Source organism: Haliotis cracherodii, unplaced genomic scaffold (genome assembly GCF_022045235.1).
Source record: "Haliotis cracherodii isolate W230 unplaced genomic scaffold, xgHalCrac1.p SCAF_14, whole genome shotgun sequence".
In the NCBI taxonomy this organism is placed as follows: domain Eukaryota; kingdom Metazoa; phylum Mollusca; class Gastropoda; order Lepetellida; family Haliotidae; genus Haliotis; species Haliotis cracherodii.
The window spans coordinates 17,991,332-18,006,173 of NW_027266269.1; the positions used below are offsets into that span (position 1 = coordinate 17,991,332).

The following is a 14,842-nucleotide window of genomic DNA, read 5'->3' on the forward strand; positions in this document are numbered from 1 at the left end:
ACTGTCGGGGTGGAGGGGGGACACAGGGAAACAGTCACTGACCAGGTACAGTACTTGACAACACAGTGTCACTATGTCCTAACTGTCGAGGTGGGTGGGGGGCACAGGGAAACAGTCACTGACCAGGTACAGTACTTCACTTGACAACACAGTGTCACTATGTCCTAACTGTCGAGGTGGGTGGGGGGCACAGGGAAACAGTCACTGACCAGGTACAGTACTTCACTTGACAACACAGTGTCACTATGTCCTAACTGTCGAGGTGGGTGGGGGACACAGGGAAACAGTCACTGACCAGGTACAGTACTTGACAACACAGTGTCACTATGTCCTAACTGTCGGGGTGGGTGGGGGGCACAGGGAAACAGTCACTGACCAGGTACAGTACTTGACAACACAGTGTCACTATGTCCTAACTGTCGGGGTGGGTGGGGGACAGAGGGAAACAGTCACTGACCAGGTACAGTACTTCACTTGACAACACAGATGAACAAACAACAAGACATCTATAATGAAGCAACAGTCAAATTGATATTGTTTTTAGTGTTTTATTACTCAATTAGTGACTACCCTTCTGTCAATATGACCCTAAGAACGCCTGTGTGATAGAGAAAAAGGGAATTTTTAAGTTCAATGTTTGCATTTCAGACTAGCCTCTCACATCTGTGGTTACAAGTGCTTCCAGATTGAGCTGAGTCGAGGCTATGACTACTCTGCATTCCACGACGACATAAAGAAACTATATGACATGGCTGGTGTTCAGAATCTCAATACAGTCTTTCTCTTCACGGACACACAGGTATGAGACATGGAGGGTTGCACAGGGATGACTAATCAATAATTACTTTTTTTGATTAATGATGTTGTTTTTTATTGCTGTTTCTTGTATTCCTTTTGCCATGATTTTACTGCAGAACAAGGACTGATAACTCTTACCAAATGTCAAGTGGAAGGGGAGATAACTATCCACACTTTGATGTCATGACAACATATGTTTCTTTAGTAAAACTTCAGTTCGATTTTGTACTAAGAAATGATTAGTTTGTTCACAATATGAAATTAACAAATTAATTGTTTATTTTCATTATTTGTTTAATTATGATATTTATATTTGAATATAAAACAAAACACTTTGGTCCAGAGTTGTAACTTTGTCAGAACTACAAGGTGTCAGTGAACTTTAGATAAAGACAATAGTTTAGGTTTGGAAATATTTCTTTCTTGAATTGAAACCTAGGCTTCCAATCAATGAGCGTATCTGTGAGCTGCATGCACTCTTTCTGCAGATTGTTGTTGAGGAGTTCCTGGAAGACATCAACAACATACTCAACTCGGGTGAGGTCCCAAACCTCTTTGAACCAGATGAATATGAGAAGCTGATCATTGGCTGCCGACCTGGAGCCAAGGAGGCTGGCATCCCCGAGGGAAACAGGGATGCCATCTATGAGTTCTGTATCAACCGAGTCAGGTAAGGTACAGCTCCATCCTCTGGTGGGACACAGTTTAGACTGCACATCACATATGGGGTGCTGCAGTGTGATTCAGAGCCAAAAATGAAAAGTATCCGTGTTTCCAGTTTCTCAACCGACAATAATCAGCTCCCCGGCTGAAACAGGAAACACATGCATGTTTTCTGGCCATTTGAAATAGGATGCATGGTGATAATCACTTTATGACCCAACCTTTTACATACTTGGGTCACAGAATTGTTCAGATGAGACCCTGCATTTCAAGAATTCACTCACCAAAGGGGTAAACATCTAAGACCTGCATAAGTTCAAGTTATCCTCCCACATCACATGCAATCATAACTGAAATACTGATAAAAGTGGAGTAAATCCCATCTCACTCACTCACACAGTATTCTCTTGCACTTTCAGAAATAATCTGCATGTGGTTTTGTGCATGAGTCCAGTAGGGTCTGCGTTCAGGTCACGGTGTCGCATGTTCCCGTCGCTCGTCAACTGTTGCACGATTGACTGGTTTGTGGAGTGGCCTAGGGAAGCCCTTCTGGGTGTGTCCACTTCCTTCTTTGAGAATGTGGAACTAGGAGCAGATGAACTCAAGGTCAGTGTTTTAATCAGCATTGTGGACATTTTGTGTTTTGTCATCTCTCTTGTTCCCTCATAGTTTGCTTTCTTACACTTTTGTTGTGGAAAACAATAATAAGATAAACAGAATGAAATAAACAACAGCATCCTCTTCGGCAGAAGATGAATAACATGGATGTTTATCATTAGAATTAGTTTTAATCAACTAAATTTATTCAGAATTCCGATCTCCATTTTTAACTTCATATTTTTATCGATTTTTTTTTGTGAGGTCCAAATTACCTACTAAATCATGTTTTTTTTCCAACGTCTTCATTTATAAAGGAATAAAAGAAGCTTGTTATATACTCAGTGATCATACAAATGTGAGAAAGCATGGGACAAAAAATATAACATCAATCTTTACCAAAGGATATTTTGACTTTTTAAATATTGTAATGAAAAACTTTGTTCAGATCTTCTCCTCTATCCCCCCGACAAAGTAAAAGGTGATCTGCCAGATCCTCACTTGTAAACAAAGGGCTGAATAAAGGAATCGTGAATATGTTGTGCCACAGCAGCACCTGAGGAGGAGTATGGTTAGATGGGTGACCTCTAACCTATGCTTGTCTTAAAGGGCAATTATACTATTTGTCTGGTCAGGAACTGTGGTTTAGTTGATTGTGTGTCCTCGTACCTCAACAGTGTGGGACATTGCTTTATATACGAATCACTGGTTTGTCTGTCCCAGGCTAGCAATTTGCACAGGCCGCCATCAAATAGCTGGAACATTGCTGAGTGTGGTGTTAAAGCACGAACACAATCTGGCCAAATCTTGCTGATTGCATGATACAACTGTTATGTTGCTGATCTGGTACAAAACAGTGATGACTCACCAAAGGAGAACACAACAGAGTCTTTGATGACCTCAGAACACTGTGATGTGATTCCACCTGTGATGTTTTTGTGATTGTTCCCCAGAGTAAGATCTCCGAGCTGTGTGTGGACATCCACGTGAGTGTCTCAGACATGTCGGAGCGCTTCTACCAGGAACTGAAGCGCCGCTTCTACACCACCCCAACCAGCTACCTGGAACTCATCAACCTCTACCTCTCCATGCTCACCGAGAAGACGAGGTAAGCTGGCAGCCCAAATAGGTTTCCCTATTCAATCCATATTATTTTACCCCCGACCTAAAAGGCTGAACTTAAAATATTGTTTCATTTCAACATTTGTGCGACTTCTTGTCAACTCTTTTAAATGATTGTGTGTCTTTATGCTCCAACCACAGTGATTCCAGGTTAGACTAGATCCCCAGCAGCCTATGCTGGTCATAGATTGTGTGTCTTTATACTCCAACCACAGTGTTTCCAGGTTAGACTAGATCCCAAGCAACCTATGCTGGTCATAGATTGTGTGTCTTTATGCTGCGACCACAGTAATTCCAGGTTAGACTAGATCCCAAGAAGCCAATGCTTGTCATAGATTGTGTGTCTTTATACTCCGACACAGTGATTCCACGTTAGACTAGATCCCCAGCAGCCTATGCTGGTCATAGATTGTGTGTCTTTATGCTCAGACTACAGTGATTCCAGGTTAGACTAGATCCCAAGCAGCCTATGCTTGTCATAGATTGTGTGTCTTTATACTCCGACCACAGTGATTCCAGGTTAGACTAGAACCCCAGCAACCTATGCTGGTCATAGATTGTGTGTCTTTATAGTCCGACCACAGTGATTCCAGGTTAGACTAGATCCCCAGCAGCCTATGCTGGTCATATATTGTGTGTCTTTATGCTGCGACCACAGTAATTCCAGGTTAGACTAGATCCCAAGCAGCCTATGCTGGTCATAGATTGTGTGTCTTTATATTCAAACAACAGTGATTCCAGGTTAGACTAGATCCCAAGCAACCTATGCTGGTCATAGATTGTGTGTCTTTATACTCCAACCACAGTGATTCCAGGTTAGACTAGATCCCAAGCAGCCTATGCTTGTCATAGATTGTGTGTCTTTATGCTCCGACCACAGTGATTCCAGGTTAGACTAGATCCCCAGCAGCCTATGCTGGTCATGGATTGTGTGTCTTTATGCTGCGACCACAGTAATTCCAGGTTAGACTAGATCCCAAGCAGCCTATGCTGGTCATAGATTGTGTGTCTCTATATTCAGACAACAGTGATTCCAGGTTAGACTAGATCCCAAGCAACCTATGCTGGTCATAGATTGTGTGTCTTTATACTCCAACCACAGTGATTCCAGGTTAGATTAGATCCCAAGCAGCCTATGCTGGTCATAGATTGTGTGTCTTTATACTCCAACCACAGTGATTCCAGGTTAGACTAGATCCCAAGCAGCCTATGCTTGTCATAGATTGTGTGTCTTTATGCTCCGACCACAGTGATTCCAGGTTAGACTAGATCCCCAGCAGCCTATGCTGGTCATAGATTGTGTGTCTTTATATTCAGACAACAGTGATTCCAGGTTAGACTAGATCCCAAGCAGCCTATGCTGGTCATAGATTGTGTGTCTCTATATTCAGACAACAGTGATTCCAGGTTAGACTAGATCCCAAGCAACCTATGCTGGTCATAGATTGTGTGTCTTTATACTCCAACCACAGTAATTCCAGGTTAGATTAGATCCCAAGCAGCCTATGCTGGTCATAGATTGTGTGTCTTTATACTCCAACCACAGTGATTCCAGGTTAGACTAGATCCCAAGCAGCCTATGCTTGTCATAGATTGTGTGTCTTTATGCTCCGACCACAGTGATTCCAGGTTAGACTAGATCCCCAGCAGCCTATGCTGGTCATAGATTGTGTGTCTTTATATTCAGACAACAGTGATTCCAGGTTAGACTAGATCCCAAGCAGCCTATGCTGGTCATAGATTGTGTGTCTCTATATTCAGACAACAGTGATTCCAGGTTAGACTAGATCCCAAGCAACCTATGCTGGTCATAGATTGTGTGTCTTTATAGTCCAACCACAGTGATTCCAGGTTAGACTAGATCCCAAGCAGCCTATGCTGGTCATGGATTGTGTGTCTTTATGCTCCAACCACAGTGATTCCAGGTTAGACTAGATCCCAAGCAACCTATGCTGGTCATAGATTGTGTGTCTTTATACTCCAACCACAGTGATTCCAGGTTAGACTAGATCCCAAGCAACCTATGCTGGTCATAAAAGGCGACTTAGTGGTCAGCTTGAGGACTTGATTGATTGCATGCCAATGTACTCCGACATTTGCTCATAATGTAACGTGGGAATTCAATACAGAAGAGTGAATAGTTTCAATGAAGAGCATTTATTGTCGTTCCATGAAGTCAACATGATGAAAAAACCTACAAAACAATATAAACACGATTGTCAGGATCTGCGCCGATATTATGATGTACAACGATTAATTTACTTTTAGCATTATGGATATTCCCTACAGACAATATTAATAAAATATGAAATGTAAAAATATCACATGTTATCATATAATAATTTCTGTCATCACACGAAAATCCATAATAGTAAATACTTAGTTGGTTAATCAGCACTGAAAATATCAGTGGCATTTGAGCCTTCACTTCCACAATAAAACCAATTACAAATTCACTAATTTCTTCTATTTCAAATTACAAAGTACGGATTGAGATTAACAACAAGGGAATACAGAAATATGACAAAAGAGCAAAATATTAAATCTTTCTACTAAGTCTGGGCTAACAACAACTCACCCCCAGGTGACTACAACCAGCTGACAAGGGTCAACGGTTATCCATGCCTATCATCAACACAGGGACAGTCACAGGGACGGTCACGGGTCCTAGCACCAAACAAAAGGGCTAATCGTAACAATCCACGATATAACCTCGCAGCAATCACAACATGCTTTTCAAACTAGTAAACAATGCATTTTGACTTTGGTCAAGTAGTTAATCAAAACGATCTCATTTCTAATGAGCATGGCCGATGTTTACATAAAATGGACAAAAGAGGTAACTCGTGATCACTCACTAAACTATTCAATTTGACTAGCATCGATATTACAAATACGTGAAAATTAAAGGAAAAGAATTCCAGCAGAAATGCGACCATCAACAATTACATTTCCATGATCGTGTCAATAAGCAACAGTCATGAATTGAAATAGCTTTACCACGTGGTGTTATTTTCACCAAGCACTGTACTGTGACGAGGCCTGAACCGACTTCTAAAATAGACATCAATTTAGCAAACCATCTACGTAAATAATTACTAACTAACAAATCATCTACATACGACGTGCTACAAGTAATTGGAGAGTACTTACAAGGAATGACAAAGTTGTGGCTTCGTGTGGGTAGCGCTCTAAAAATGTTGAGTACCTCGCACTTTAACAAGCATGGCGACTATGGCGGGAAAACTACGAAACAAGTGCACCATGGGAAAGGTTGAAAGCTTTGCGTACTTTTATCCAGTTTAACAATTACGATGCGTCAGAATTCTGACAGGTACTTTTAATTATATTTTAACAGTTTATTAATAAATTTTAACAGCAAATGTAACTCTAAAACATTTCAAATTTGTGATTATTTCCGGAAGTTACCGACTATTTCCGGCAAGGATTTTATGCGCGCAATACATCTTCACACTCCCCTGCTAAATAGTTGACTCCTGGCAACTAACAATCTATATACTCCAAGGGACAATATATCATTCACATCAGGCATCTATTACAAGTCACAGGAAAAAGCATTTCGACTTGAAACAAGTAACTGCCACACTTCTAAAAAAATACACATTATCAAATGTAAACAATATCAACATGGTGCAATAAACAATGTGCACTGAGCTGTTTCAAAGTAATACTGGTACGGAAGTTGTAAACATAACACAGGCTTTGGTTCGTCAAAAAGTTTCCTTTTTCACAGTAAATATCTGGACGGAACAAATCAGCTCACTGTTTACTTTGGGACGGACTTTGCTAACAACTGCAGTAACAACAACTGCGACTGACTAATATTAGCTAACACAGTAGGATCTATTGGAGCAACTGCAGTCACTTCATTCTGTACTGCTGACTGCGGTAGGTTGTGAGGGTTGGGATGATGTCCCGCGTTTGAACGCATTGTTCGTCGAAGTGGTGGAGCTTCGTCCTCCTCACAAGCGTCCATTTCAAGCTCACCACCTTGACACGAAGCAGTAGCATCACCTGGATCCCTACTATTAGTGGCAAGTGTGCCTGTATCACTCACAACATAATCTTTGATGTTGTCACTATTAGGGTCACTACTAACTGCACTACACAGATTGTCCCCAGCATGATCACTCCCAAGTGTCTCATCAGCTGAATCACTGGAGGCCTGGGTGTTTACAGGCTCCCCTGCTGTGCATGAAGCACTTCCACACACTTTTGTGATACCCTTGTTGGATACCTCATCCGGAACACTAACACGAAACGTACAAGCTTCTGGGAGAAGGTTCTCGTTCTCGGCTTCAACTGCAGCACTTCTGTCAGTTGTACTGACCATTGGTTCCACTCTGTCTTCAAGATGGGGCTCTGTCTGTATATCGGACACAAGTGTTCTTGAGTCCAACAGTTCTTTTCTGTGTACTAGTTTTGGATTATCACTGTCGAGAGGACATATAGCATAAACTTGGTTTTCTTTCCTAGCAATAACTTTGTATGGCTCTGGTCGCCAAATGTCTTGAATTTTATGTCTCCCGGCCGGATGATTTCTGAGAAATACCCTGGCTCCAACTACAAGTTCTCTGTCATTTGTGTTTTTATTTACTCTTGCTTGCCTTTGCAGTGCAGCTTCTTCGGTTCTCCTGCTGGCTTGGTTAAAAGCTGCTTGTAACCGCTGATGGTGTTCTGTCACCCAGTCCGTCTCTGTGGTCTCGTCTACTTGATCTCCTATGACAAGGTCAACCGGTAACTTAGGGTCTCGCCCGAAGAACAAGTAGAAGGGTGAATACCCTGTAGTAGCATGTGGGGTACAGTTGTAAGCATAGATCAGCTCTGGAAGTAGTTGTGGCCATTTCTTCTTTTGAGGGAAAGGCAAGGTTCTTAGCATGTTATGCAGGGTTCTGTTGAATCTCTCACACTGCGAGTTTCCTTCTGGGTGATATGGTGTGGTTTTGGTCTTTCTTACACCATATATGCTACATAGCTCGTGGATGATGTTGGATTCAAAATTTCTACCTTGATCACTATGTAGCCGTCGGGGAACACCAAACTTGACGAACCATTCTTTAACCAAAATCCTGGCAACAGTCCTTGCGGTCTGATCCCTAGTTGGGAAGGCTTGTGTGAATTTAGTGTATACGTCCGTAAGAACAAGTACATTTTCGAGTCCATGAGTGCCCTTCTCCAACAGTGTATAGTCCATTGCTAGGATTTCGAGTGGTCGTTTGGCGATGATGCTTCCATATGATGGCTTCACAGAGGGCCCATGTTTCCCAAGCAAACACCTCTCACACTTTTTGCAGTATTCTTCTGTGTCCCTTGCCATGTATGGCCAGAAGCATCTCGCTCTCAGAACGGAAATGGTCCTCTCTGCACTTGGATGTCCACTTTCGTCATGGCTTGCCTTGAGGACTCTTGATTGGAGCTTGTTGGGAATAACGACTCGCAATGTTGGCTTATTGTCCACTTTCACCTGACGATAGAGAACTCCACTTCGCAGGACCATGTTTTTCCAGCATTTCAGCATTCTACGCGTGTTTGGATGCTCTTTCAACCGGTCTCTGTAAGATGGATACTTGTCCTGGTTGTAATGAAATAGGAACCTCTTGATGTGTACATCTTCTTCCTGCATTTTCTTCATTTCATCGGGGAGAACAGTAGGGAGATTTGTGCTTGGTATTGGTTCAAGGCGTACTGTTTGTATTTGCAAAGACTCCAAACAAACTGACTTCGTGTCTTGCTGGATCTGCGTCTTCAGCTGGACGGGCACCATGGTTGACATAACTGGCATGTCACTGGAGCCAATTACGGAAATCTTTTCCAGTCGTGCAACTTCAGGGATGTGGGTTTCTTTCCTGCTTAATGAGTCAGCGTTTCTGTTCTTCTTTCCCGATCTGTGCCGAATGACAAGGTTGAACTGTGCCAGTTCTCCAATCCATCTTGTTTCCGTTGCACCTAACTTGGCAGTGGTCTGGACATAGCTCAACGGGTCATTGTCTGTGTAGACAGTACATTCAGCTCCAAGAAGGAAATCTCTAAATTTTTCGGTGACAGCCCACTTCAGTGCAACAAGCTCCAACTTCATACTGCTGTAGTTGTCCATATTTCTTTCGGCTGGTCTTAAGGATCTGCTAGCAAAGCTCAGCACCACTTTTCCAGATTCCTGGTCCTGTGACAATACCGCTCCTAATCCATAGTGACTAGCATCGACCTCAAGGATATACGGTCTATCAAAATCAGGGTGTCCAAGGACTGGCGACATGGTAAGACGAAGCTTCAGCTCTTCAAAGGCCTTGTCACAAGAGCTGTCCCAAGCTTTCATACCACTCCCTGGCTGAACTTTTCTTCTTCCTTTCTTTCCCAACCTTTTGCCTTGCAGCAGAGAATGTAGAGGAGCTGCAATGCTGGCGAAGCCTTGGACAAACTTTCGGTAGTAACCTGCCAACCCAAGAAAGCCTCTCAATTGTGTCTCTGTCTTAGGAACTGCCCAATTACTAACAGCTGTGATCTTGTCCGGATCTGGAGCAATACCTTCCTCAGAGACAATGTGTCCAAGATAACGAAGTTTTTCTTTGAAGAGTTGACATTTTTCAGGTTTAACTTTCAGATTATATTTGGAGAGTCTGGTCAACACCATGTCCAGACGTTCTAGAGCTTCTTCAAATGTTGTCCCAAATATAAGAATGTCATCTAAATAGATGAGGAGAGTTTGGAAATTTTCGTCGCCGAAGATTTTATCCATCAGTCTCATGAAAGTTCCTGGGGCTCCAGTTAATCCAAACGGCATCCGCAGATACTCATATAAGCCACCTGTTCCTGTCCGAAAGGCTGTCTTCTCGATGTCTTCCTCTGCAACGGCTATCTGGTTAAACCCATGGGCAAGATCCAGACTACAGAAGTATTTGGCATCCTTTAATACAGTGAGGGCTTCTTCTATCCGAGGTAGAGGATAGGCGTCTTTCCGAGTTTTCGCATTCAGCGCGCGATAGTCGCAGCAAACTCTCAGTTTACCTCCCTTCCGCACAAGCACAATTGGGGACGCATATGGACTGGATGACTCCCTGATAACTCCCTTGTCTAACGACTTCTTGATATATTCTCGTACTTCTTGCCAGTGGCTTGGGGGAATACGTCGATGTGGAATGCGAACTGGGGCATCATCAGACGTTATAATTCTGTGCTTGATGGCATCGCAGAATCCAATATCATCCTCATCCTTGCTGAAAGTGCTGGCATGTTTGGCAATAACTCCATGCAACTGTTCCTTATGAGAAGAAGGCAAATCACTGTTAATCTCCATACGTTTCATAAGATTCTCTACTAGGTTGGCTCCATGTATTGAATGGGATACCTCCGTGACTTGGACTTCATTTAAACTGACGTCAACTACATCTATGCTTGGCTCCACCTCCGCAGCGTTGAGTATTCCCACAGGTGTCCTCGGCCTTAAATAGATGTCCTTGTCACTGAAGTTGGCGACTTGAAAGAGAACTCGTCCGGTTTTGTCAACAGTGACCACCGTTGGTCCAAGCACTAATCCTTTCGGGAGGGGTAGTGAAATTTCCTCAATGACAGCTGTGAAGGGCTCTTTCGATGGTGCCACACTTCCTTCCAGGACTTGGAGTGATCTTGCGGGTATGAGTGTTGGTTTCTTCCCAGCTGTCCTCACCTTGGCATCACTTCTTGCTGTTGCGATCTCATCGTAGTACGCCAAAAGATCTCGGACTTCATCATCCACTGTTACGCTATTTGTTTCAAAAAGGGATTTCATGTCTCTAAGAGCGTTGCATCCTAAAACTCCAGGGACTTCTAATTTTCTTTCTTGCATCGCTGGTTCTAAAGGGTCTTTCACTACGAGGAATCCTATAGATTTGAGTTCATGGCCAAAAGTAACTATATCCAATGCTAGATAGCCCAAGTAGGGGATGTCCTGTCCATTGGCAGCCCTAATGCGGATCAGTCCTCCAATGTCGACGATTTCCTTTCCTTGAAAGTAATCCCTGTAAAATGATTCTGTAATCGTCGACACCTGTGCTCCGGTATCCACCAGACATCGGATCTTGATCCCATTAGCATCAATAACGGTCTCCGGACATCTCCCTACCAGTCTATTTAAGAGTGGACCATAAGCATTGTTTTCTTCAACCCCCACAGTGAGGTCCTCCGCTGTGGGTTTTACATGTTTAAAGCCCTTGGTCTTCTAGAACGAGAAGCAGATCGATTCGGACAATCGCGTCGCATGTGACCCTCTTCGCCACATTCCCAGCAAGCCCTTGTCCTTGGTCGAGCGTTGATGGTGAGGAGCTCTTGTATCTGTTTCTGTTGTTCCTCTATCATGGCCTCCTGTCTCTTCAAGACATCTTCAAAGTTTGATCGATGTTCTTGATAATGTACGTTCTTTTCCTTTAATGGAGTGTTGCCAAGCCATTCGATAAGACGATCCCTCAAGTCCAGGAAACTCATGCTGGGGTGCTCGATAGTAAGGCGCCTTGTCTCTCGTTTTTGGACGTCGCTCTGTACAGCCTCCGCCAGTTGACCTTTAAGGGCAGACTCCTTCATTCCGCTGAAAGTAGGATCAATTTCGATGATCTTGTCATATAGATCAATAAGATCAAGGGATACAGTAACCAGATCCTGTCCAGACGATTGGCGATAGGAATAGAAGCGGTGCTGTGCCGACGGTAAGTCACATCCATCGCCGAACACTTTCCGTAAGATCCGTATAATGTTGGTCGGAGAATTCCTGATGTCTGATCCTCTGGCAAGGATTTCTTGTCGGGCCCGTCCACCAAGATTCTCGCATAGCAGAACAGCGAAATCTTCTGTCTTCAACTTGCGGGTTTCTGCAGCACATCTCACATCCGAAATCCATTCCTCTAGTGAGACATCGCCCGGTTTGGATGCTTTGTCCTTGAAGCGAGCTATTTGTCGACCCGTGGACAGGACAACAGGCTTGTTGATCCTTGCAGCCAGTGCATCCTCCTGTTCCCTCACTTTCAGTCTCAGGACCTCCAACTCCTTCGCGACAGCTTCCATTGTTTCAGCAGACCGTTCAGCTTCCCCCTGCAAGTTGATATTACTTGGGCTGGCAGACCCAGACATCTTGGCTGTAGGACTCTCCCTCACATCGATTTCCTCATCACAGTCACCCTGGGGGTTTCATTCACATCGCTTCTGGATCCCACTTCTGACACCATTTTTGTAACGTGGGAATTCAATACAGAAGAGTGAATAGTTTCAATGAAGAGCATTTATTGTCGTTCCATGAAGTCAACATGATGAAAAAACCTACAAAACAATATAAACACGATTGTCAGGATCTGCGCCGATATTATGATGTACAACGATTAATTTACTTTTAGCATTATGGATATTCCCTACAGACAATATTAATAAAATATGAAATGTAAAAATATCACATGTTATCATATAATAATTTCTGTCATCACACGAAAATCCATAATAGTAAATACTTAGTTGGTTAATCAGCACTGAAAATATCAGTGGCATTTGAGCCTTCACTTCCACAATAAAACCAATTACAAATTCACTAATTTCTTCTATTTCAAATTACAAAGTACGGATTGAGATTAACAACAAGGGAATACAGAAATATGACAAAAGAGCAAAATATTAAATCTTTCTACTAAGTCTGGGCTAACAACAACTCACCCCCAGGTGACTACAACCAGCTGACAAGGGTCAACGGTTATCCATGCCTATCATCAACACAGGGACAGTCACAGGGACGGTCACGGGTCCTAGCACCAAACAAAAGGGCTAATCGTAACAATCCACGATATAACCTCGCAGCAATCACAACATGCTTTTCAAACTAGTAAACAATGCATTTTGACTTTGGTCAAGTAGTTAATCAAAACGATCTCATTTCTAATGAGCATGGCCGATGTTTACATAAAATGGACAAAAGAGGTAACTCGTGATCACTCACTAAACTATTCAATTTGACTAGCATCGATATTACAAATACGTGAAAATTAAAGGAAAAGAATTCCAGCAGAAATGCGACCATCAACAATTACATTTCCATGATCGTGTCAATAAGCAACAGTCATGAATTGAAATAGCTTTACCACGTGGTGTTATTTTCACCAAGCACTGTACTGTGACGAGGCCTGAACCGACTTCTAAAATAGACATCAATTTAGCAAACCATCTACGTAAATAATTACTAACTAACAAATCATCTACATACGACGTGCTACAAGTAATTGGAGAGTACTTACAAGGAATGACAAAGTTGTGGCTTCGTGTGGGTAGCGCTCTAAAAATGTTGAGTACCTCGCACTTTAACAAGCATGGCGACTATGGCGGGAAAACTACGAAACAAGTGCACCATGGGAAAGGTTGAAAGCTTTGCGTACTTTTATCCAGTTTAACAATTACGATGCGTCAGAATTCTGACAGGTACTTTTAATTATATTTTAACAGTTTATTAATAAATTTTAACAGCAAATGTAACTCTAAAACATTTCAAATTTGTGATTATTTCCGGAAGTTACCGACTATTTCCGGCAAGGATTTTATGCGCGCAATACATCTTCACAATAAGATCAATCACTAGATTTTCTGGTCCAGAATTGGTTATTTACAGGCTGCCGTCAAATAACTTGAAACTTGCCAAGTGCAGCTTTAAACAAAAAAATTGATTGGAACATTGCTCAGGTTGCTCATCGCTGGTTGCCCAGGATAAAATATTTATGGCACACTGTTTTATTGCTTGGTACAAAACAACATTCACTTAATCTCTAGTTATTGGTAGTCATCTCTGTATGTAAATCTCTCTGGCCTTGTTGCATGTGGAAGTAGCTGTGGCTCCAGCTGTTTGATTGAAGGAGTAGCCTAGTGCTTGGGGCAGTTCCTAGCGAGGTAGACAAGGCTCTCATTGACAAATTCTTCCAGCCAACAGGCTTTCTACTGTTGGGGTTTGTACACAGCCTTTGACGGCGAGAACGTTATCGTCATGGGAGTCAGAAGGTTTGACTCCGTCTTGGTGTTTTTGGTTTCCCCAAGCTGATGAGATGCTACGAACAACCTGAACACTTGCTTGTAAAACTGATATTTGTGGAGTTTGTTGGCTTCTGTTATAGAATCTTTATGATATTCCTTTAGGATTCTGAAGAACGCCCGAGACCGTGTGAAGAATGGCTTGGCCAAGCTTCTGGAGACCAATGACCTGGTTGACAATATGAAGATAGAGCTGGTGGCCCTGGAGCCGGAGTTGAAGAAGAAGTCAGAGGACACCAACGCCCTGATGGAGAGACTTGTAGTTGACCAGGAGAAGGCTGATGCTGTGAGTACCAGTATCCTCATGACGTTATGTCCTCACGTCTTCGAGTCACATCCTCAAGTCATGTCCCACATCCTATGTCCTCAAATCCTCAAGTCATATCCTCAAGTCACATCCTGTGTCCTCAAATCATTCTTCAAAACAGTGGCTGTCGCATGTTGCAGTGTGTTCAGTGTTAAGCTTATCTTATTGGTCTTTCAGTCTAACATATTGTATACACAATTTTTGGTGGTGATACTTGTTTGGAGTTGATGGATTTCTGAGCCTATTACAACCCAAGTGTGGCCTTAGGTAAGGTTCAGCATTCCTGAAATGTTCTGAATGTTTGCCTGGGTGTTT

The 14,842-nt window shown here is 42.7% G+C and overlaps 2 protein-coding genes and 1 long non-coding RNA gene across 5 annotated transcripts in view; 1 reads left to right on the forward strand and 2 right to left on the reverse strand.

The window, feature by feature from the left end:
- LOC139461044 (dynein axonemal heavy chain 6-like) overlaps nucleotides 1–14,842 on the forward strand; it is a 103,042-nt gene that overhangs the window by 65,968 nt on the left and 22,232 nt on the right. For all 3 annotated transcript variants that reach the window (XM_071242551.1, XM_071242550.1, XM_071242549.1), the window contains exons 48-52: nucleotides 649–799; nucleotides 1,287–1,468; nucleotides 1,881–2,067; nucleotides 3,012–3,166; nucleotides 14,326–14,506. In XM_071242551.1, the coding sequence (XP_071098652.1) occupies nucleotides 649–799; nucleotides 1,287–1,468; nucleotides 1,881–2,067; nucleotides 3,012–3,166; nucleotides 14,326–14,506 (856 nt within the window). The remainder of the gene's footprint in view (nucleotides 1–648; nucleotides 800–1,286; nucleotides 1,469–1,880; nucleotides 2,068–3,011; nucleotides 3,167–14,325; nucleotides 14,507–14,842) is intronic.
- Nucleotides 5,288–8,018, reverse strand: LOC139460597 (uncharacterized). Its single transcript, XR_011652814.1, has 3 exons — nucleotides 6,334–8,018; nucleotides 5,759–5,847; nucleotides 5,288–5,374 (listed from the first exon to the last, which is right to left on the reverse strand). It is a non-coding gene; the product is annotated as an uncharacterized lncRNA (long non-coding RNA).
- LOC139460598 (uncharacterized) lies at nucleotides 11,283–13,751 on the reverse strand. Its single transcript, XM_071242065.1, has 3 exons — nucleotides 13,440–13,751; nucleotides 12,865–12,953; nucleotides 11,283–12,480 (listed from the first exon to the last, which is right to left on the reverse strand). Exon 3 carries the CDS (start codon nucleotides 12,292–12,294, stop codon nucleotides 11,368–11,370), a length of 927 nt encoding a protein of 308 aa, XP_071098166.1. The 5' UTR covers nucleotides 12,295–12,480; nucleotides 12,865–12,953; nucleotides 13,440–13,751; the 3' UTR covers nucleotides 11,283–11,367.

Excerpts from the sequence above, each read along its gene's own strand:
- LOC139460598 (XM_071242065.1), bottom strand. The coding sequence starts at position 12,294 with ATGTCTGGGTCTGCCAGCCCAAGTAATATCAACTTGCAGGGGGAAGCT.